The sequence below is a fragment of the Aedes albopictus genome, chromosome 2 (genome assembly GCF_035046485.1).
Source record: "Aedes albopictus strain Foshan chromosome 2, AalbF5, whole genome shotgun sequence".
Classification (NCBI taxonomy): Eukaryota; Metazoa; Arthropoda; class Insecta; order Diptera; family Culicidae; genus Aedes; species Aedes albopictus.
In genome coordinates this window covers 133,936,024-133,958,519 of record NC_085137.1, presented here as the reverse complement: position 1 = coordinate 133,958,519, position 22,496 = coordinate 133,936,024, and the positions used below count along the sequence as shown (strand labels likewise).

The 22,496-nt window shown below is 37.1% G+C and overlaps 1 protein-coding gene and 1 long non-coding RNA gene across 2 annotated transcripts; one reads left to right on the top strand and one right to left on the bottom strand.

The window, feature by feature from the left end:
• Positions 1–9,257: 9,257 nt before the first annotated feature.
• Positions 9,258–10,303, bottom strand: LOC109417669 (protein seele). Its single transcript, XM_019691720.4, has one exon. It carries the CDS (start codon positions 10,101–10,103, stop codon positions 9,489–9,491), a length of 615 nt encoding a protein of 204 aa, XP_019547265.2. The 5' UTR covers positions 10,104–10,303; the 3' UTR covers positions 9,258–9,488.
• Positions 10,304–13,324: 3,021 nt separating this feature from the next.
• On the top strand, positions 13,325–16,285 carry LOC134289071 (uncharacterized). Its single transcript, XR_009998251.1, has 2 exons — positions 13,325–13,600; positions 13,690–16,285. It is a non-coding gene; the product is annotated as an uncharacterized LOC134289071 (long non-coding RNA).
• The last annotated feature ends 6,211 nt before the right edge of the window (positions 16,286–22,496 follow it).

The following is a 22,496-nucleotide window of genomic DNA, read 5'->3' as shown; positions in this document are numbered from 1 at the left end:
AAAAGAATGCTTTGAAACTAATATCAAATATATTTGATTCAAAGCAAAATGGTATTAAGCCGTGAATCAATGGTTTATTTTCTTTGATTCAAAGCACTTTATTTTTGAGTTTAAAATATTTTTTTGTGCGTGAATGAAAACTATTGTCGTCGCGGTTGAAACCCGAAGTTTCCCCACACGCGACAATCCCTTTTTTTTCAAATCCGTACGGGAAACCTAACGTCGGACATAGTGCGCTGGACAGCGGACCTGGTCCTCTATCCAGCGCACTCGCACGTGTCAAAAATTCCGATTTTCAACTGTACGAACAATACCAATGTGTTAAATGAAAGGTTTCGATCTATACCTTATTAGAAAAATGCAAAAATCAAGCAAATACTTGATTTTTGTATTAAAAGTGGCAGGTAATGGAATGGTTAGCCAAAATAGAAGCATTGCCGCAGTTTTGGCCATATTCTCAGCTTTGGTTTCTATTTTGGCCAATCACGTGTATTTCTTATGGGAGTGGCCAAATTAGAAGCACCCTGGCCAAAATTGATATACGGGTGCTATTTTTTTAAGGAAAATCTTTTGTTTTTCTTCCAGTTTTTAATCAGTATGGTTTTCACAGCTGTAATCATCATATTATACTAGAATCTACTAGTAAAACATAAATTTATACCGATTTAGAAGGTAACAGGCTGAATACCGCACTATGGCCAAAACTCCGGGCTGGCCAAAACTGAAGCTTCTACCCTATCGGTCGGTAAACTCATTCTCAAACATTAATACACCGGGTTTCCTAGGAACACAATACTCTGAGAAGTTTTTCCTAGCTATGCAGGATTTCAGATATGTTTTTAATTTCGAACTCAGCCTATCTCGACGGCACCTTCAATATTCAGATGTAGAGAGTAAACAGGAGTTTGTATGATGATTTAATAGCTTTTCAATGCTTGTTTGACTTTCTAGTTGATCTTTTCGGAGTAATAGATTAAATATAGAAAAGATAGTCAGCTTGGATCGACTGGAAGGTTTTTTTTTATCTGTATTAACGAGATTTTTAGCCCTAAACTAGTTCATCTCGGGACCCACGCTTTACTTCCCTTTCGAAGGAAGATCTCACATTTTAGTGAGTTTGTCGGGAGTGGGATTCGATCCCAGGTCCTCGGCGTGATAGTCAAGTGGTCTAACCATCACACCAGGCCCGCTCCTCAGACTGGAAGGTTTTTTCGCACTGGGGAGATTTACTTAAAGAACCACGTTATTTCTCCTCAAGGAACTCGCAGAGTGGATTGATGATATGGGCAGCGTTCTATCAAGAAACATGATTACCTACCGATGGTGTTTCCGTCAACTCGTGTAGACGAAAAGCCAGAAATACATCGAGCTTCTGAAGGGATATCGGCTGCCGTTTCTGCAACATCATCGTCAACCTATTTAGACGTTTCAGCATGATAATATATCTGTTCACATGAGTTGAGAAACCATAGCTTGGTTTCGTAAAAATTATATTCAGGTAATGGAATGGTTAGATTGTTCTCCTGACCAGGACCCAATCGTGAATTATGTGGATGTTGATTATAAGAGCAATACCATAGACTAATACCTAGCAATACCATAGACTAATACTAATGTAGAAGTATCGCTGATCCCTTTATATTGTTTTATCTTCAAAGCCCTAAACTTCAGTAAAAATGTGCGAAATTTTCTTCAGAAAAATTAGTGATATCATCGGTTGCCTTTCAAATTAGACAACTTTTGATCTTTTTGAAGCACTTTGTGGCTTTCCATTTATGTTGTAGTTTTGAAATAGGTTCAAAATTTCTCAAAAACAGATGGTGATGAACCCGCAAACGATAGCATTTGAAGTTTCGAAAAAAATAAAGAAATTAAAAATAGCTTGAAACTTGAAACTAAATTTGTGAAATATTTTTTGTTACACAAATCCGCGAAAATCGCAACTCCCGAAATAGGGTCCTAAAATTAAAGACGAAATCTCGCTTATATTGAATAATACGATCAAGCATGGTATTCTAATCGGAATTGTACTTTACTCGAACTTGAAAAACAAAGGAATAATGAGAAAATTCGAAATAAGTAAAATGGTAAATAGTTCTACTTTGACATTTTGAGGTCAACCTTGTGTGACTGAGCTCGACATTTTTCGCACTGGGATTTCAAAAATGTTCCTATAGTGGTTTCTGCTTTTAGTGGTGTTGCGTGTACGTACACGCTCAGTGTTTGGACGAAAAAGTGATCAGTGAACCACTCGGCAGTTTTTCTTCCCTTCTGTTGGTTCTGTTTCAATTACCAAGCGGTGTATGTTCTCTCGTCGAGTCGCATGGTTCACGAAGGAACACAAAGAGGATACTCCGATATAAACAAGCTGCGGCGATGAGCGGGCATCGCTAAGTGTAACACTTACCGATGATCGCTCATCGTTGGCTTGGGCAAATGTGAATAATCGTTATTTTCATCAGTATTTAATGCGTTTTCGCTTTAAAAACGTGAAATACTATTTAATTTAACTGTATTCATGACGTTGCAGGTTGTGTAGTCACAATAAAAAAAGAATTATGGCAATAAAATATTCTTACCGAATGCATCGCTTTCATTAGCGTCATCGAGCATCTTCTCTCTTGATTGCGCTCTCGTATCGAACCGGGCAAGAGAATGAACAGCATTTCGGGGAGCGTTCCCGAGCATGTTGGTTCATGAAATGTTACAATCGCGAATGTATCACTTGCTGAGCATGGACCATTCAGTGGTTCGCGATAAAAATCCACACACTGTACACGCTGCATTACACGAACACCACCTGAGTTACTGGTTGAAAATAGTAAACAAAGATCAGCTGTTCCCAGCAATATCAAATTGACCAATCCAAATTCCTGTGTGGTAGTGGTTTGTGTTCAGATTTCCCGTGTTAATCTATCTGTAAGAACTTTGTAAACATCTTTTGTTCTCACGTATATGGATAGGCTTGCATTAGGTTTCGTGAGACATTTTTTGGACAACTCAATGGGCATATTTTCAACCAGTAGATTTGCATTAGTGTTCGTGACACCGCGCTGCGAAACCACTATCTGACATACACGGTGGAAAAAAATCACTCAAAGTATGTGTTATAAGCTAGGGACGAGACAAAAGGCCAAAAAAATAAAAATTATATATTTTCAACTACGGTTAATAAAAACGTCAAAAAATGAGTAAATATGTACTCTTGAACCATATATTTTGGTTTAAAACAAGAATCCCGATAGGACTTTAGGAGCCTATTCGCGCCTCGGCAGATAAATCCGCGACAGTTGTACACTGGGAAAAAAATCTTCATTCCTTCTATGTGTCCGGGACCGGGACATGGATTATTGCAATAGAGGTAAACAAATGTTTTCCATTAGTGCGACTCATACTTTTGATGAGGCACCATACAGCAGCGACTCATACAATTTAAAGCACATCCCTGATAAAAAATACCATCTTCTTCTTCTTCTTCTTGGCGTAACGTCCTCACTGGGACAAAGCCTGCTTCTCAGCTTAGTGTTCAATGAGCACTTCCACAGTTTTTAACTGAGAGCTTCCTCTGCCAATGACCATTTTGCATGTGTATATCGTGTGGCAGGCACGAAGATACTCTATGCCCAAGGAAGTCAAGGAAATTTCCTTTTACGAAAAGATCCTGGACCGACCGGGAATCGAACCCGTCACCCTCAGCATGGTCATGCTGAATACCCGTGCGTTTACCGCCTCGGCTATATGGGCCCTTAAAAAAAAAAATATCATAAAAATACGATAAATTTTATTGTTACAACACCATTTTTTCGAAAAATATTCACAATTAAACGTATTGTAATTTACACGACACACTCACCATCACCCCTATTGTTCTCTACCATTCGGCGAATGGTAAATAGCATTTTTACAATAAAAAATGGTGGTCGTTATGTATCTTAACCATAAAATTTTCATACACTTTTTCGCGAAAAACAATAGAATGTATTGTGTTTTTATGAGACATTTTTAGGGCAATTTTCAAAAGAAAACAATATATCTTAATGTTTTTTTCATTGTTCTTACAATACAAATACAATTAATTGAATGGTGTCAAATGAATCGTTGTTACAATTAAAATACAATAATATTTGTTGTTATTTGTAAGCAGTTTTCGCTTTTGAAAATCCATAGAATTTATATTTCCCGATTACATTTATATCCAGCATTTACGAGCACTAACGGCCGCCAGAATGATATGCACATTTCATGATAAAAGTCAAACACTCTGATGTCTGTCTGGTATGTGTTGATTGGCAGCTGTTGATGATAAGATCTCCCGCATAGTAAATTACAGTTTGTATTAAACTCCAAACAGTACGTCGCCTCTATCTGTTAATGTTACTGTATGACGATCAGGTGCTTTTCTGTTGAACACTATGATCGAATGACTAAGGATCATAAATAATGGTCTACTTATCCTATACCAAGTTGTAACAGTATATCATAATGTGCAGAAATTGTAAAATATTATAGCGATGAAAACTCGTAAGACATGGTGGCAATGTGTAATAGCCATTTCACAAATGGTTATGATTATATTTCAACAATTCACTTACACATGTGTATTGAACTGTATGGCACTTATATTCAACAGTTTGCTGAACAGTCGCAAATATTGGTATTTGTGACGACCAAATTTTGCAGTCTGCTCAGTTTTGTAGAAAAATAAAAAAAGATCTTTCGTGTGGCCATCGCAAGCGGAGTAAAAAACAAAATGCCAATTTATTGCGTAAACTGTTTGAAGCAGCTGGAGCCGTTTAGATTGAACAGGGGTAAGTTTTGCAGATTAATTAGGTGCTCTTTTTGGTGGTATAACTCATCACATGAAAATTATTTTGCAGAAATCGCGTACTTTTCAACAGCATGAGCCTCATTCCGCCTGACTGCGTCTGCGAGGAATTCCGTCCTACTCCTATTCTAGGCAAATATGTATATTCTGGAAAATCCGTCCCATCGGAGGGAGGCCCACCATCGTAGGCGCTACCCGGATATCGAAAAAAGTAATACGTTTTGTGGATGAAATCGAAGATAAATGTTTATTAAATAAAATAAAAACAAATCTCTGGTGAACGCATAACCGACTTTTTGTTTTAATTGTTTAAATACAGCAGAACCATATATCATACGCTTAAATTACTGTAGACAACTATAAATCAATAATAACACATACATTGTTCGTATTACTTCCAGATTTATTGTTCAACTGACCTCAAACCATTTGTTATACAGTAAATTGTTTGAAAAACTGAATAATAAACCAACCATATCCTTCACTGTTTTGCGAAAAATTTGTTCGAGAAAACGAGCGATTTTTTATGGTAACCTATCTTAACCGCCTATTCCACATACTGTAATTTGGCGGATTACCATTTGTCAAACTGGCAAATATGTACATGGTATGGTTATCTTACTGTTATCTCTGATAGTTTAACAAATAGTTAGATGACAATTTTTAATAGTCACCTACAGTATGGAAAACGATGCATTTACAGTTAATGATTATGCGGGCTATCATCAATCTTTTCAAATAACTGCCAAATATCACAAGTCAGACCTCAGGTCATATGATCCATACCATAAATCGTTCACAATTCATGTGGTCATTAGTATCTGTAAATGCTGAAGAAAAATGTTACCGAGAAATATGAATTCTTTGGTTTTTCAAAGACGAAATCTGTTTACATAACAACAAATATTATTGCATGTTTATTTTACCATCGGTTCAATTCACCCCATTAAACAAATTTATTTGTATTGTTATCAATGGTAGTTTACTATTTACTAGATTCCTTTAATTTATTGGAAAACATTAGAAAAATCATTGTTCATCCTTTTCTTGTCGTAACATCCTCACTTGGCTAAACCTGCTTTTCAGCTGGTTTTCTATAAGTACTTCCTCAGTTATTCATTGAGAGCTTCCTCTGCCAACACGGCTTGACGTCTGTCAGTCGTTGAAGTTTTAGCGAATAACATTCGATAACCGAAACATCTACTGTACTCAAATTTAAAACGAAAACTATAAAAAATATGTCAAGTGATTTTGTATTTGATTATACAAACATGATCCAAGCAACAATAATATTTATTGTTATTTATTTGTTACGAATTGTTTTTAAGTGTAATTGAGAAATAAACTCTTTTTTATATAAAGTCCATGAGAACTTTGCAGGCACTTTTGCAACTATTTAAAAACAACTTAAAATAATTTTTACTGATAGTAACCATAAATTATTATAGAACTATTGAAAAACAATCGAATCAATTAGTCACTAATAAAGCTAATGTTCACTTATTGTACGAACTATATGGGCTTGATTTCTATTGTAAAAAGTAACAATATATCTACTATGTGTTTTATTGTGCACAATAAAACCAGTCATTTGTTAATAATATTTACCATGTGATGAATGGTAATTTTTTATCCGGGATACTATTCATGCGCAGGGATGGCAAAAATAATTTTTCTCTTTTCCGTTCATCGATACTGGCAGTAAAATAAAAACAAAGCAACGGCAGACCACTACACGCACAAAAAAATATTTTAAACTCAAAAATAAAGTGCTTTGAATCAAAGAAAATAAACCATTGATTCACGGCTTAATACCATTTTGCTTTGAATCAAATATATTTGATATTAGTTTCAAAGCATTCTTTTCATTGCTTTAACAATCGAGCCTCAGTGGCACTGATTGTAGTTTCAAATAGGGTAGAAGCTTCAGTTTTGGCCAGTCCGGAGTTTTGGCCATAGTGCGGTATTGAGCCTGTTGCGATCTGAATCGGCGTAAATTTAATTTTTACTAGTAGATCCTAACACAATATGATGATTACAGCTGTGAAAACCACACATTTTGATTAAAAACGGGAAGAAAAAAATATATTTGCTTAAAAAATCTGCTCCCATATATCTATTTTGGCCAGGGTGCTTCTAATTTGGCCACTCCCATAAGAAATACACGTGATTGGCCAAAATAGAAACCAAACTTAAAAATATGGCCAAAACTGCGGCAGAGCTTCTATTTTGGCCAGTGCCACTTTTAATACAAAAATCAAGTATTGGCTTGATTTTTGCATTTTTCCTTCAAAATATAGATTGAAACCTTTCATTTGACGCATTGGTTGTTTTCATAGGATTATTGGTTATTTTTATAAAAATGATTTCCCTTAGACTGGCCAAAACCGGTTCCCGCACCCTACTTGTTGACTTTGAATCTATCACATCATTGCTTTGAAATTGAGTAGTTTTGCAATTTCAAAGATTATATTTTTTTGAAACAAATATTCATGAACTTAGATTCAAAAATAAAATATTTTTGTTTGAAAGTGAACGCGAAATAAAAAAGGCGAGTGAGAATCGAACACGGGTACTGCTATAATATGCAATACTGTTAGCGAGTTATCGTTCACGACCAGATCTGATCTTGAAGATCTGAAGGTAAAATTGAATCACCTTACTCATTATTGGCATTATGCATTCTTCAATATTGAAAACAAAGAAACGTATTTTTGATTCAACAAACCTCGCGACTTAGAAACAAAGTCTCTTTAAATTTGATTCTAATATGTATTATTTTTCTGCGTGTACCATCAGACGCCGCGCCGACGGCAGTCAAGCAGACGCTTGATGGTTTGCTTGATGGTCATGCTGAGGCGGGTGTACCGATGGAACGGGAACGCATCGGTACAGCGGGTGATTGCGAAAAATGTCAAATATTTTCAACTGCTAATAACTCACTTGTTTTAATAAAAAAATTAAATCGATTTGCACAAATAGCTAGAGCACACTCCTAGCTTTGTGATGCATGTAAAGAAGTTTGTCTAGAAGCGGTTTGAAACGCAGGAAAATGCGAAAACGGGAGATACAGAAATTTTTGTCGTCGTTGGAAACCGTTTCGAGGAAAAACGCTGCAGGAAGAAAAAATGTTATGACATTTATTTTTCGAACAGTTTGAGTTTGGCTGGGCCTATGATGTTCATGTGGAAAAATGTCAAATGTACAGCCTGTAACCGTTTTTTCCAGTACATCCCTGTTCATGCGCTAATTTGCCTGCGTAATCGGGTATTGGTTGCATATACTTTGGATGTGGTTTGGCACATGGATATTTGCCATTAAGTATGAGGCAATTTTCCTGAGTGTAACAGCCCTGCATATATTTCAAAGAAGGGAAAATCTCTGATGATATTGTTTTAGTAGCCGTAATGACAACAATCTCCAAAACAACATGACTCGAAAGAAAAGCTCATGTTTACAGAAGGATAAATTATTTAACGATATGAATATTATCAGTTCCATTTTGTGTTCGTTGGTATGCACCATTAGCCTTTTCACCATAAGCTTAGTTTCGAAACTATAGGGTCCATGCTGATGGTTACGCGTACGATTCTCGTTCGGACCAAGAACTTTTAATTATGAGAATTTTCTTGACTCCCTTTGGCATTGTGTATCTTCGTGCCTGTTACACGATAAGCTAACGCTGAGAAGCAGGCTCGATCTCAGTTCGGCCGTTACTCCAAGAAAAGAAAAATAAGGGCTATAAGTTGCATTTTCGTATTTTCAGCCTTTTGTAGTTTCAGCCTTATGTTACACTTTCTTGATTTCAGCCTTTCGTATTCATCCTTTTGTGCATTCAGTCTTATGAAATTCAGCCATATGTAACAATCCCGTACACTCTAATGCTCTAATGGTAAGCGCTCCACCAGCTGCCTTAAGTTTTTCTCTCTCCCGTGGAGGATTGGGTCCTGACTAATACTTAGACCCCGTTGGACTCAAGCTCCTGGATGGGGACACGGTCAACTCAACTTTCTGTTGGTCAGCCGACAGCCTGCCATTTTCTCTGTTTAAGTGCGCGATTCGAGAAATCATGAATAGCACTTGTCCGCCCCCTTGCACATCGTTTCAGGGGCTGTCCATAAATCACGTGGTTATTTTTCTCGGTATTTCTAACTAATTTTGTCGAAAGTGGTCAAATATTTGTCGTATCTGAACGACGAATAGTTTTCAAAATTACAAATGTGGGGCCATAACGGGGAGTCCTCAACATGAAAAATAGAATAGATAAGGTACCTATCGTTGCATAGATAATGCATATCTCGAAGCTTGAGCGAAGTCTCTCTAATAAAGACAAATCAATCAATCGAAGCTTGAGGCGAAGTAAAATGATAAAACATATCACAAATTGAATTGTTATCAGGAGTTTCTCAAGTTTAATGCATAAACATACAAATTCACGAAAAAAGCTCATCTATTCGCCAATATCCTTACAAAATATCGAGCATTCTCCTCTTTCGAACAAAGCAACAATGAAAATGCTTTTCTTACAGGTTCCTAAAACATAACCTATTACATCTGTATTCTATCGGTACGGTTCCGTTTGCGGAGTTTTACCCCCTTTCGACCCTGGCTCGGTACATAGTTACGTTCGTTGCACAATCCTGACTCCGGCGTATGTAACTACCTACAGCTCGTCCCGTTCATCCTCTCCTTCGTACTCGTAATCGTCCTCGATGGGCTGCTCGTTGCAAATGTTGGCCACCTGCGAGCACAACCTGATGTCCGTATCCTTGACCGCGTCCTCCTGCTGGTACATCTTCAGGATGTCCTCCTCGTAGTCCTCCACCACCTCCAGGCACAGGTGCTTCAGGCTTTTGTTCAAATCTCCCTCCTGGACAAAGTCCACCTCGGACATTTCCGGGTTCATGCCCGTTTCGGTCATCATCTTCAGCACCACCGGGCGGCCGTTTTTCTTGTACCGGGCCTTGGCGTAGTCGTCCATCCGGTCGCACACCGACTCCATCAGCTCGGTCAGGTACATTTCCGACTTGGCGTAGAGTATGGTCTTCTTCTTCTTGGAATCACCGGTGGCATCGAGCCGGTAGTCTCCGACGTCGATCTTCTTCTTCGGATCCACCTTGGACACGGCCAGTTCCATTTCGTTCATTGTGGCCTTGCAGACGAGGCACTTGACCTCCTTCGGGCTGATTGGCCGGGCAGCCGGATGTTGACCCGAGGCCACCGTCACCAGCATTAGGGTCCCCACGGCGGCAAGGAGGTAGAGTGTTTCAGTCTTCATTCTTGTTACACACTACTTAGGATAGTAACACTAAATTTATCACTAGGACTAATCAATCGGACGTGTGTACACTTCGTGCAGGCAAACTGCTGGTGATGTGGTGCTCCCGTTCCGATGGGAATGATATGAATGGCAGCAAAAACGGGTTTTCCGACGGGTTATTTTGCTGATTACCGAAAATAAACACGTTTCTGTGTTCTGATTGGTTGGTTCATTCGTGACCTTCGCTGGCGGTGTAACGCGGTTTCTGAAGCTGTCAAAATATATTTTACCGAACATATTCCGTGTTTTGCCGAGTACTATACACCGCTTTGCAGTGCGAGGGGGTTTACTTTGATTTTCCGAACCATTCGATAGTACTTTTGCCGTTGCGGTTCTAGCACGCTGGTAAAATTGGGCAAGAAATGAGCCATTTTTCGAAGTGACAACAATGTTGATGATGATATTGGTTTTCACGGGTTATTGGACGCAACCTCCTGTCAAAATTCATTCATAAATTCGGCTCGTAAAATGGACTATTGGGTTGTTTATATATAAACCGTTTGGCTTAATGAATAGTCCATTTTACGAGCCGATTTTATGAATGAATTTTGACAGGAGGTAGCGTCCAATAACCCGTGAAAATCAATATCATCATCAACATTGTAGTTACTTCGTAAAATGGCTCATTGGATAGAAAAATGGATAGTATGTCCAACTTTTTGACAAACTGTAGGCACAAACAGACATACTACTCAAATCGAAATCATCGCACGATTTAACGGTCATTTTGAAAATATAGTGTGGTTCGGACTGTGCTCGCAAGTGTCATGGTGCCGCTGCTGTGCCACCGTCACCTCTCAAATTCGGAGAGAAATGAACGCGACGCCGATCAATGTTTACATAAAATGACTCAATCATGAACCTTCATTCATGTTTTATGAATGGATGACGCCTCGGGGGAGTCGTCACCTGCAAAATTGTTACATCGAGCCGAGGGAAACAACACCTGCAATTGAATGCTTCGGATTGAGCATTATAGAGGGTGCTAGTGAGATGCCAAACGATGTTTTTGAAGCAATTTTCTTCTAAGTAATGTGTCTGTTTGTCTGTGCTGTAGGCATGAAATTTTGTTCTAGAAAATCGACGATTTTTTATGGTAACTGAACTTAACCGCCTATTGCACATACTGTGATTTTCCCATTTACCACTCACCACACTGTCGAAACAGTTTGTGGTAGTGTTGGTTTATTGTTGCTCTGAATGTTATATGAAATGATTCAGCTATTGCCGCAAGCTGTTGTGGATCTCGTTGTGGATACTATGGGAGACAGTACTTATATTGTTCATAGCTATGCGGGTAGTGAACAAACTATTGACCAATCCAAATGCCTGAGTGGTAGTGATTTGTGTTCAAACTTTCCGTGTTAATCTATTTGTAAGAACTTTGTAAACATCTTTTGTTCTCACGTATATGGATAGACTTGCATTAAGTTTCGTGAGACATTTTTTGGACAACTCAATTGGGTTTTTAAATTTTGAAAAATGTATCGATTTTATGTTTTTATACGAAAGAGCACCTTTTTCTGAGCCACTATGATTTTTTTCTGATTTTTAGAACTTTATGTTAGTACCTAAAATCAATTTCAAAGAGATTTTTTCAAATCACCTTTTGACAGCTGAGCAACTGCTTGACAGCTCCGCCCAGTACAAAATGCGACGAGGGGTGATTCGACGAATCGCTTCCATACAAACTTCAAATTGATTTTTAAATAGGTTCCCAGGCACCAAAATTAATGAAAATTTGGATTTCGGCTCAGTTTGGCATGCAGATTCAGAATATGGGATTATCTCAAATCCGCTGAAGAAGCCAATTGACTTCTTTAGCGGTGTTGAGATCATTCCATATTCTAAATCTGCATGCGAAACTGAGCCGAAATCCAAATTTTCATGAATTTTGGTGCCCGGGAACCTATTTAAAAATCAATTTGAAGTTTGTATGGGAGCGGTTTGTCGAATCACCCCTCGTCGCATTTTGTACTGGGTGGAGCTGTCAAACAGTTACCCAGCTGTCAAAAGGTGATTTCAAAAAATCTCTTTAAAATTGATTTTAGGTACCAAAATAACGTTCTAAAAATCTGAAAAAAATCATTGTGGCTCAGAAAAAGGTGCTCTTTCGTATAAAATCAAAAAATCGATACATTTTTCTTAATTTAAAAACTCAATTGTTATTTTCTATATTATCCTAATAGAAAGAGCTCATTTTTCGGAGTACAACGTGTTTTTTTTTGCGTTCCAATACCTTTGTTTTGATGTTTATTCGCACCCGCTTGTTTCATGAGTATAAAGCAAAATAAAAACAAAAACACTCATGAGTTTTTATTTGCGAAGAGCTTGTGAAATGCGAAAAGTGCATTGAAGTGCCGTTTTAATAACAAAATAAGTAATTATCCATCTGAAAGTAATGTTGTGTGGTTCATTGTTCCTGAAAAGCAGAACTGTCGTTCGTGTAAATGCGTTTTTGATTAAACTGAACAATACCCGAATAAAACGGTATCATACATCAATTGTACAGTGTATGATTTTCCCATTATTCATGTTATCATAAACAGGATTATAAATCGATGATACAACATATCATATTGGTGATAGCAGTTATCATTTCGAGAATATCAATGATAGACCGAATGGGTTGTTAAGTATCGTTACCATTAAAAAACGCCAAATTTCTCGAACAAAAATTTCACGCGATCGTTAATGTTATAATCAGTTTATCATCAACTTTATGATTCGGTGAATAATAAAAACAAAACGGAAATATTTCACCAAATCTGTTTTACCGATAGAAAAAAAGCACATCCGTGCGGGCACTTCTCGGACACTGTCAATTATTTCTACGATTATGTGAATCTTTGTTTACATCCCCAGCGTTTTTTATTGTTTTGTTCGGGAATCGAACCGTGTAAGACGACCCGTAAAAAAAGGAACCAATAAATCTATTGTAAAAACTGAAGAAAACCAATAGATTCTTATGTTAACAATGGTTTCTATTGTAAATGTATTGTTAGTCACATTTCAAATTTGCATTCGTTGTGACGATTACAATAGGTTTACATTAGATTTTATTGTTACATTATTTTCTATGGGCATAAAGTAGATAAACATTAGATTTCATTGTTACAATACTTTCTATATGCCCCTTCAGTAAATTCACATTAGATTCCATTGTTATCTTTCAGTTTCACACCAAACCCGATGGCACCCGATGAGTGCCATGGGATTTGGATGATTTTGCGCAACACTCATATATGTTTGTGTTATGTATTTTAAGCGTGTTTGTTTTGCTCGCAGAACCAATTACGGAAGAAAAAAAAAATAAAAATTGCTGGAGCCCATTTGTTCGGTTCGGATTTTTCCCGTTGTAGCCGTGCGGTAAATCACCTTTTCGGTTGTATTTCGCCGGACCGTGTAACCGTGTCACACCTAAATCGTTTGCGGGTACGTACGTCTGGGAATTGGTAAGTTTCGGGGCCCGGAAAATCGAGTTATCTGACCAGTTCGAAATCGCCTAATCCAACTCTCTCTACTTCTATTTTCTTCACTATAGGAGCTGGATTTCTTCAAGCGGAACCACTTTATCCAGGGTAACCTTCCGCACCAGCACATCCCCGCAGCTCGGGCATCACGCTTGAGGCACTCCAGGTCACCTTGATGCTGGCGGAAAGGAATTGAATGATCTACGCTGCTGGTCTTCAAGGAATCCAAGCGTCGCTTCCGGGAACTGATCGAGGGCTGGAGAACTACCGCAGGAGTAAGGCAAGTTCCTCCATCAAAGGGCAATGTACGAAAGCTCCTTCTAAACCCAGATCCGGCGATGGATGGAGCGGGATCCGGTGATGTTGCCGCAAGGCAGTGGCATCTACATTGCCACCTACATTTTTTTTTGCTTAAGGGTTCGTTCAATTACTACTTAACGCTAAATGGGAAGAGAAGGTCGTAGCGCTGTGTTACGCTTTATACTCAAAATTTCTTCGCTTTAATCTCAAAATTTTCCATACAGAAGTAGTTAGGTGGGAGATGGGGGTCTAAAACTAAAATGTTTTGTCAAGTAATATTTGAATGAACCCTAACAATTATATCTAGGGTATGTGTGCCATCAGTAATCTCATGCTCCCATATTAATCCTATTCGAAAACAAGCGATTGTGGCACCGATTGATTCCGTTCTTTCTGTTTTCATGCGTGCTCACTTCTAACAAAAAATACAAAAATAAGAAACAAAACAAACAACGCTGCAATCCTTTGTTTTTCGTAGGATGAAAATGGGAGCCACATGCTTAGGAAAAAAAACTACAACTCTATTTTCTTTACACGTATTAATTATTTTTGGAATTACCTAATCTGGTAAAGAGTTTTCAGAAGTTTTGTTGAAATTCCTGAAACAATTTGTGCTAAATTTCTAGGGAAACATAAGTGCCATTTCTAGAGAAAGGCTTTGATGAAAAGTCATCATTGAACGACGAAAGATTTTGTTTAGGGACCATGCTAAACATAATTTGGAATTTATATTAATAGGAATTGTTCATAAACTGCAACTGTAAATAGTATTTTCCCAAGAGTATGTCTCCTGTAAAATGTCCTTACATAGTTTACTAAAAATCGTATTGTGCTTCTAAATTCTTACAAGAACACTGCTAAACTTTCAAGGTACCTAGTTTTATTTATGACAACCGCTTTTTAAATTTTTACTTTAAGAAAATTAAGAATAATCTTTTGCATTTGGATGCTTTGAGGGGTCCTCAAATGTAGGTTCACTCTTTAAGCTTGGAGCGCTTGAATACGTTTGCGTCAAATTTAATAGCTTTCTCGTGCGGCAATTATCAAATTTGACACAATTGTATGCTTGTTCTCCGTGCTGTAGTCCATCGAGTGTCTTGTTACAATAATGGTTAAGCACGCTGTAATGTTACTTTTGCACCTCATCACCCACTAAATGCAACTACATTAGTGGACTAATAACACTTAGCGCGCTTAGGCACGGTTCCATCATGCCGCTCATAGTGTTGCCACATATAATGCTTAGTTTGTTAAACCCAGTTATCTGGTTGGTGGGGCATGGGAGCCTAAGCTTCGACCATTAATGCAATCAGACCTTATTTGAACTATGACATGAGCGATCCAAATATTTGAAGAACTTTTCAAACTATATAGAAGCTTGTGTATGTCAACATTTAACGAACTTAATCTATGCAATATTTTGCATTTTAACGCTTCGAACGATCTTCAAGTATAGGTTCAAGTTGTAGTATATCGAGTATTTTGAGTGCTACAATAATGGTTAAGCACGCTGTAATGTTACTTTTGTACCTCATCACCCAATAAATGCAACTACATTAGTGGTCTAATAACACTTAGCGCGCTTAGGCACGGTTCCATCATGCCGCTTATAGTGTTGCCACATATAATGCTTAGTCTGCTAAACCCAGTTATCTGGCTGTTGGGCATGGGAGCCAAAGCTTCAACCATCAAAGCAATTAAACATTACTCGATTTACTACATGAGTGATCCAAATATTTGATAATTGTTCGATCTGTTTTTGAAATGTAGCTTAAAATATACAAGCTTCTAGTCCAAATGCATAATAATAGTTCAGTTTCGCTTCATTCAGGATTTGCTCAAGCAGTTTATATTTTTGTAAAGTTAAACTTAGAGGTTGAAGTAAGAATTTTCTGTTTCACAATAGAAAACAATTTCCAAACCATTCGACTTAATGTAAAAATAGTGCAAACAATATGTTCTGCATCACAATAGACAACAATTCCAAAACAATTGAATCTTACGTGGAGCCAGTAATAATGTCACTGCTCAAAGCAACACGTTTACCATACATTTCACTGTTTAGAACAATTTAAAAACATAAGAATCTTCTGTATCACAATAGAAAACAATTCCCACACCATTGAATCAATTGTGGAACCAGTAATAGAATCACTATTCAGAACAATACGTTTACCGTTCGATTCACTGTTTGAAACAATTCGAAAACATAAGAATCTTCTGTATCACAATAGAAAACAATACCCAAACAATTGAATTCAATGTAAAAACAGTACAAACTGTATGTTCTGCTTCACAATAGAAAACAATTTCAAAACAATTGAATCAAATGTGGAACCAGAAATAAAATGACTGCCCAAAAAAATACGTTTACTGAGCATTTCATTGTTTGAAACAATTCGAAAACATAAGAATCTTCTGTATCACAATAGAAAACAATAAGCAAACAATTGAATTCAATGTAAAAACAGTACAAACTGTACGTTCTGCTTCACAATAGAAAACAATTTCAAAACAATTGAATCAAATGTGGAACCAGAAATAAAATCACTGCCCAAAAAAATACGTTTACTGAGCATTTCACTGTTTGAAACAATTCGAAAACATAAGAATCTTCTGTTTCACAATAGAAAACCATCCCCAAACCATTGAATCTAATGTAAAATAACAGTTCAAAACAGACAGTTCTCGGCATATTTAACAGTTCAAAACAATACAATTACATAAAAATCTACGGTATATTTGATTCCACGTATATATATTAACAACGTTTCATTTACATTAGAATCTTCTGTTTTGCGAAAAAACTTGTATGGAAAAAAGTCCTTTTTTGTATTGTTACGATACTTAACAACCTATACAATTCAATGTGAAATGCTTATTCACATTTGATTCTATTGTTAGAAACATTTGATTCTATTGTTTTTCTATTGTTATTTTAACATTGAATTCTATTGTGAGAGCATGGTTTTCAATGGTACTGTTACATTAGAATCCTATGTTTTTCTATTGTATTTTTTATCCGGGGACCTTTGCTAACTCTTTGCGCGGTATTTACGCAGTACGCCAAATTGAATCAGTGATTGCGGTAGGTTGGAACTCAGTGATGTTGTGAAAGTGAAATAGCCGAGGAAATAGCAATTAGTGAAATCATCAGCTTCGGGGGAGCTGTGATGCAAGAATTCTGCGTGAAAAGGAACATTTAAAATAATCCACTTCAGCAAGCTATTATGCTATTGCAGTCGGTAAAGGTAAGCTATCACCTGCTTTCACAAAACTTTCAAGTGTTTGCAAAGCTAGGGAACGGCAGCTGCTGGCATGAAAACAGTTTTTTAGTGTGGCAGATTTTGGTGGCAAAATGTTCCTCGCAGTCGCATGAACAAAATAGTGCATTCACTGCAGTGTTGTTTTTGATGCTCAGAAGTACCTAAAGGCGAGCTTATAGGTGTGTGATTTTATCAATGATTACAAAACAGTAACGCATGCTATAGTAATTCTATGCCATTGCATTGCTTTTACTTAAAAAGGTCCACAAAACTCGAAAACTTATCAGAACGATATTATTAGAAATGATTCATGTATTATTGATTGTATCGTTATCATAAATGGTATGATACCCAAATAATATTGAATAATGTCAATTTTTCAATTCCTATCATTGCTAGTTTTGTAATAATCATTCCACGAATGGACGTCTTATGATATGAGTGATAGCACGAATTGTAAATTTCTATGCGGGTATTCAGATCGGTTCGCGAATTAAAGACGAGGGCGTACCAGCTTCGTTAGCTCGCGAGTGAAGAAATGCGAGTATATTCAGGCTTCTCTTGTTTAATAGTAGATTAGCTTTGCGTTTGTTTCGGCTCAGCTGCAATCATCACTATTTTCCGTCACAGTAGCGCGTTTAGACGGGTCAAATGGGATGATTTCGTTTAACTTGAATGAAAAAGTTCAACATGTTCAACTTTAGTTCAAGCCAAGTGAGTTGCTCAAGATGAATGGTGAATGGTGGTGCTTACACGTTCAATTCGCATTCGGATTCTTTAGGGGTATCCGGATTAATTTATAATCGGATTCTCCACCCATAAATTAATCGAAATCCAAAATTTGTTTTGTTATTTTAATCATCGAAACAAACCTATTGGAATCCAATTAAATCACGTTATACCCAGTAAAATGAGCTCTATCGATCAGGCTATAGAAAATAGCAATATTTTATTGATCATTGAGGAGATTTATAGATTCAGGCGCAAAAAAATGATTACGCTTATTTTTAGCGTAGATGCATTATAAATGTTTGTTCACAATGCAAACCCATCGCCAAAAGTGTACTCAACATCGCAGTGTGAAATATTCGCCAGCACACAGTCTGTTTTCACATCTGTGGGCCCACGCATGAAAAATCCACGCAACTAATTTTCGCGCAGGAGTCTAAACAGGTGGAATCTCCGCGATATTCACTAAACAACCCAATTGAGCACTTATCCCAGAGCGTTCATGATTAACAAAATTTTTAATCATGATTAATCATTGATGATTAAAATTCTAATTTCGGTGATTATTGATTATGATTAATGATTAATTTGATTTTTAGGATGATTAAAGATTATGATTAATGATTAAAATTGGTTTTATCTGTGATTATTGATTATGATTATTGATTAAAAACGGCTCATTGATTAAAAAACATGATTAATCACGATTAATCAATCATAAAAACTGGAAATGATTAAAAGGTTTTGTGCTGTTTACAATATTTTTGAAGTTTCAAAAGTAAAAGTTTCTTTGTCTGGGAGATTTTTGAAAAAAGAATCACACTTAGAACAGCATTTGAACCAATTTAAGTTGGATCATATATTTTATATGGTGAATCATTTTTGGTAATGAATGATTAATGATTGATTAATTCTTTTTCCTTATGATTATGATTACTGATTAATGATTAAATTGCGAAATCAGTGTGATTAAGATTAATGATTAAAGATTAAATAAAATTTTTTAGTGATTATGATTAATGATTTTTGATTAATCTTAATCATTAATCATTAATCATGATTAAATTTATGATTAATCATTAACGCTCTGACTTATCCATTAACTTAATCAAATCACTTGCACCATCCCGAATAAAACGGTATCATTCAACAATTGCACAGGTTATCGTTTTCGCACTATTTGTGTCATCATTCACAGGATCATAAATCAATCATACAACGTATCATATTGATGATAGCAGTTATCGTTTTCAGAGTTTCAAAGATAGACTGAATGGGTTGTTAAGTATCGTTACCATTCAAAATGCCTTTTTTCTCGAACAAAATTTTTGGTGAATTATTCATGTTATAATCACTGAATCATAAATTTTATGATACAGTGAATAATAAATACAAAACGGTAATATTTCATCAACTCTGTTTTATCGGCAAGAAAAAAGTTACACCCCTGCAGATTTGATCGATTCCATGAACCATTACGTGAATCGTTGTATCGAATTGATTTTTTTTATTTGTTTTGTTAGAACTGATGCGGTTACCGGGATCGTTTTTTACTAGTCGCGCGTTGCTTGAGGCTAAAGTGAACAAGTGCTCGCAGGTGATTTAACGCCAATAAAGTTCGGAAAGCGAAATTGGAGTTAAAACAAATTCATGAAAACAAGTGACAAATAAAGAAGTGCCTAAAGTGATCAATGATGAAACTGATCAAGGTTGTTAATCGATAAATTATCGCCGATAATCAGAGGCGTCTCGTCGGCGTGTTCAACCAGTTCATTGCACAGGTATTCGATTTGTAAGAAAATAAATAGGAATTGTTTCACCATCCCAGGCTTTGCCATTTTAATTTAACCTAAATGATATGGATTAAATTTTATATTAACACAGAAACTTGAAAAAAAAATGTTTTTACAAGACTTCAATACATTGCATCTCCGTTGGAACAAAAAATCTGATGCGTACCACCCATCCCACCACTATAAAACAGTCGCCCAACCACCCACCATGAAGCGACCGAGAAGTAAAACAAGCGCACCGCACCGTAGTGTTCAACTTTTTCTGTTGAACAAGCTCTCATATAGTGAACGCCCCAACACACTGCTATAGGTCGGATGTTCGTATACGGCTGGAGGTGTAAATGTGTGAGATCAACCCGTTCTACAGGAGAATTTGAACAACGTTTGCTATCACATGCTGGGAGTCTCTCGTGCGCGTTTTTGTTTGACGCTAAAAATGATTCGCATAGAATTGAGTTTTTACTCATTCAAATCGCACATGACAATGCTTTCGCAGAAAACGGATTTCAGCAGAAAATAGTTTAATTACTTGAATGTCGTCATGTTCTTATCCCAAAATCAAAAAGCGCTCTATGATTACAACTAAATTCTAGCAGAACCATTTTTGCTAAATCAACATACCGCTGTGTGAGCCACTCTCACCGTGTTGCGTCAAAAAGAGCGGTAAACTTGCATGCAGCTTGGCGTCGGTGTCTCTCATCGTGTTCAACCCACCGGCTTGAACGAGCACGCAGAACTCGATGTACACAGCGCAACGAGTAACTTTCACGCAGCGACCGAAAAGACAAAAGAATTTTCACGCAGATTTGTGTAACACCGGATCAACACAAAAAATGTGCTGATCCGGTGTTACACAAATCTGCGTGAAAATTCTTTTGTCTTTTTGCTCGCTGCGTGAAAGTTACTCGTGCGCTGTGTTGTTTCATTTAAGGGTGAGAGAGAAAAAACGAAGAAAAAAGAGAGGCTTTCTCACTGTAATCATTATTGCATGCTTTCAATGCGCGTGGCTTGCGCACCAACCAACCATGCGTACCTGCTATTGAAGCCGAATGTGCTTTCATTTGGCGTTTATTGCGTAATTATTCAGCTGTGTTAATTCTTATTAAACTTTTCCTAGCCGGGCTAGTTTGTCTTGATCAATATATATTTAGCTATATTCTGCTCCGCGAATGCACAAAGAAAGCCATTCTTCAATATTTTTTGGCAAGAAATTTAAAGTGCTACACCGTTTTCATTCTAGGTACACATCACTTGTTTTCTGATAGCATGTGTTTGAGAGCATAATATTAGTAATGGCACTGATACCCCAATCTAGGGGCAAGACACTGTGCAAACGAGAGTAACTCTGAGAAATTCTGAGTAACTCAATTCACCAATGATCGACGAAATTTGTTGAAAAGCATCCCTAAAACTGCAAGACAAGCGGGATATCGGGCAATATTGTTTTGATTTTGCGATAGATCAGGCAACACATAAGTCAAAACGGGAGCAAACCGGAGAAATTCTGAGCAACTCTGTGAAGGAAAATGTACTCTCCAGCACAGTGTCTTGCCCCAAGACCCCAATCCCTTAATTTTCAAACAGAACTGAAAAACTTATTTTGATCGGCTTTAACATTGAACCAAATTAACTCAGATGATCGTAAGGATTAGATAGGTTGAGGTCCATTTCAGAATCTTTCTCATTATCTGGAATAGTAGTTTTATGATTGCATGTTTCGTTAATCACGTCAGACGTGTATTCAGTAAGCACCACAACATGGTGACCATGTGAAGGATTTGTTGTTTGACGAAAGCTTTCTTACAGTAGTGGGATGGGAAATAAACCCAAACTCCAAGTATGTACCATGAAAAGCTTAAACGACTGACGACGGTAATCAAACGGCCACGAATACGTTTTGGCTCCAACAAATTATTCAGAAGAAAAGTAAAGGATGCAAGTTTTGGAATACATAAAATATGTAATTCTTATCTCTCATACCTGTTCTTCAACATAAGTGTACCAAATTCCAATTTTGAATTTATCCTCAATGTTGAACAGGTCCCCTATTAGACCACGCGTCGCCTCTGCCGATAATTTAACGCCAACTATGACCTCGTTGACAGTTTTTCGATAAACCGTCGTTAACGATAAAAAGTACGTTACATTATCGTTATCGTTATCGTGTCTTCGATAATTTATCGAAAATTATCGAGTTAACTGTTAAATGTCAAGTAAAGAAATCGTTGGAGTGGTGATTTTTTTTTTACATCAGTCAATGTCCCGTTCGTGTACATGACTTGTGTATGAACATGGTGGATCAATTTTTTTAAGTCATAACCTTAAGGAAATTATTCCGCATCACAATCTGCTACATGGGGACCGTTCATTAACCAGGTGGAGCGGGGGGTGAAGGGGTTTGTGGTTGGGGGTTCTAGCCGAAGTCTACGCTCCATACAAATTTTAAAATGTTTGTATGGACAAAAGTCAACGAGGTGTCTGAGGGTCTGAGCTGGCCAAGTTTTGGTCTACATGGTTTATGAATGTCAAAATGTAATCGCCCGGAAGAAAAATCTTTTGTTCAATACTGTGACCAACAGGAGCCGGTGGAATCTTCGAAGATAAATGCTTTTAGGAATTCCAGATGAAACCTTTGGGAAAATTGCTTATGGATCCGTTAGAGAAATCGTTAGGGTCCCTGGCAGAACTTCCGATGAAATGCGAGAAATTCTTGCATAAATTCGTAGCAAATTTCACAAAGGAATTCCTGGCGAAATACTCAATTCCACCAGTGATTCTGATGGGATTTTC

Bases quoted from the DNA above. Each gene is read 5' to 3' on its own strand.
- LOC109417669 (XM_019691720.4), bottom strand. From the start codon at position 10,103: ATGAAGACTGAAACACTCTACCTCCTTGCCGCCGTGGGGACCCTAATG.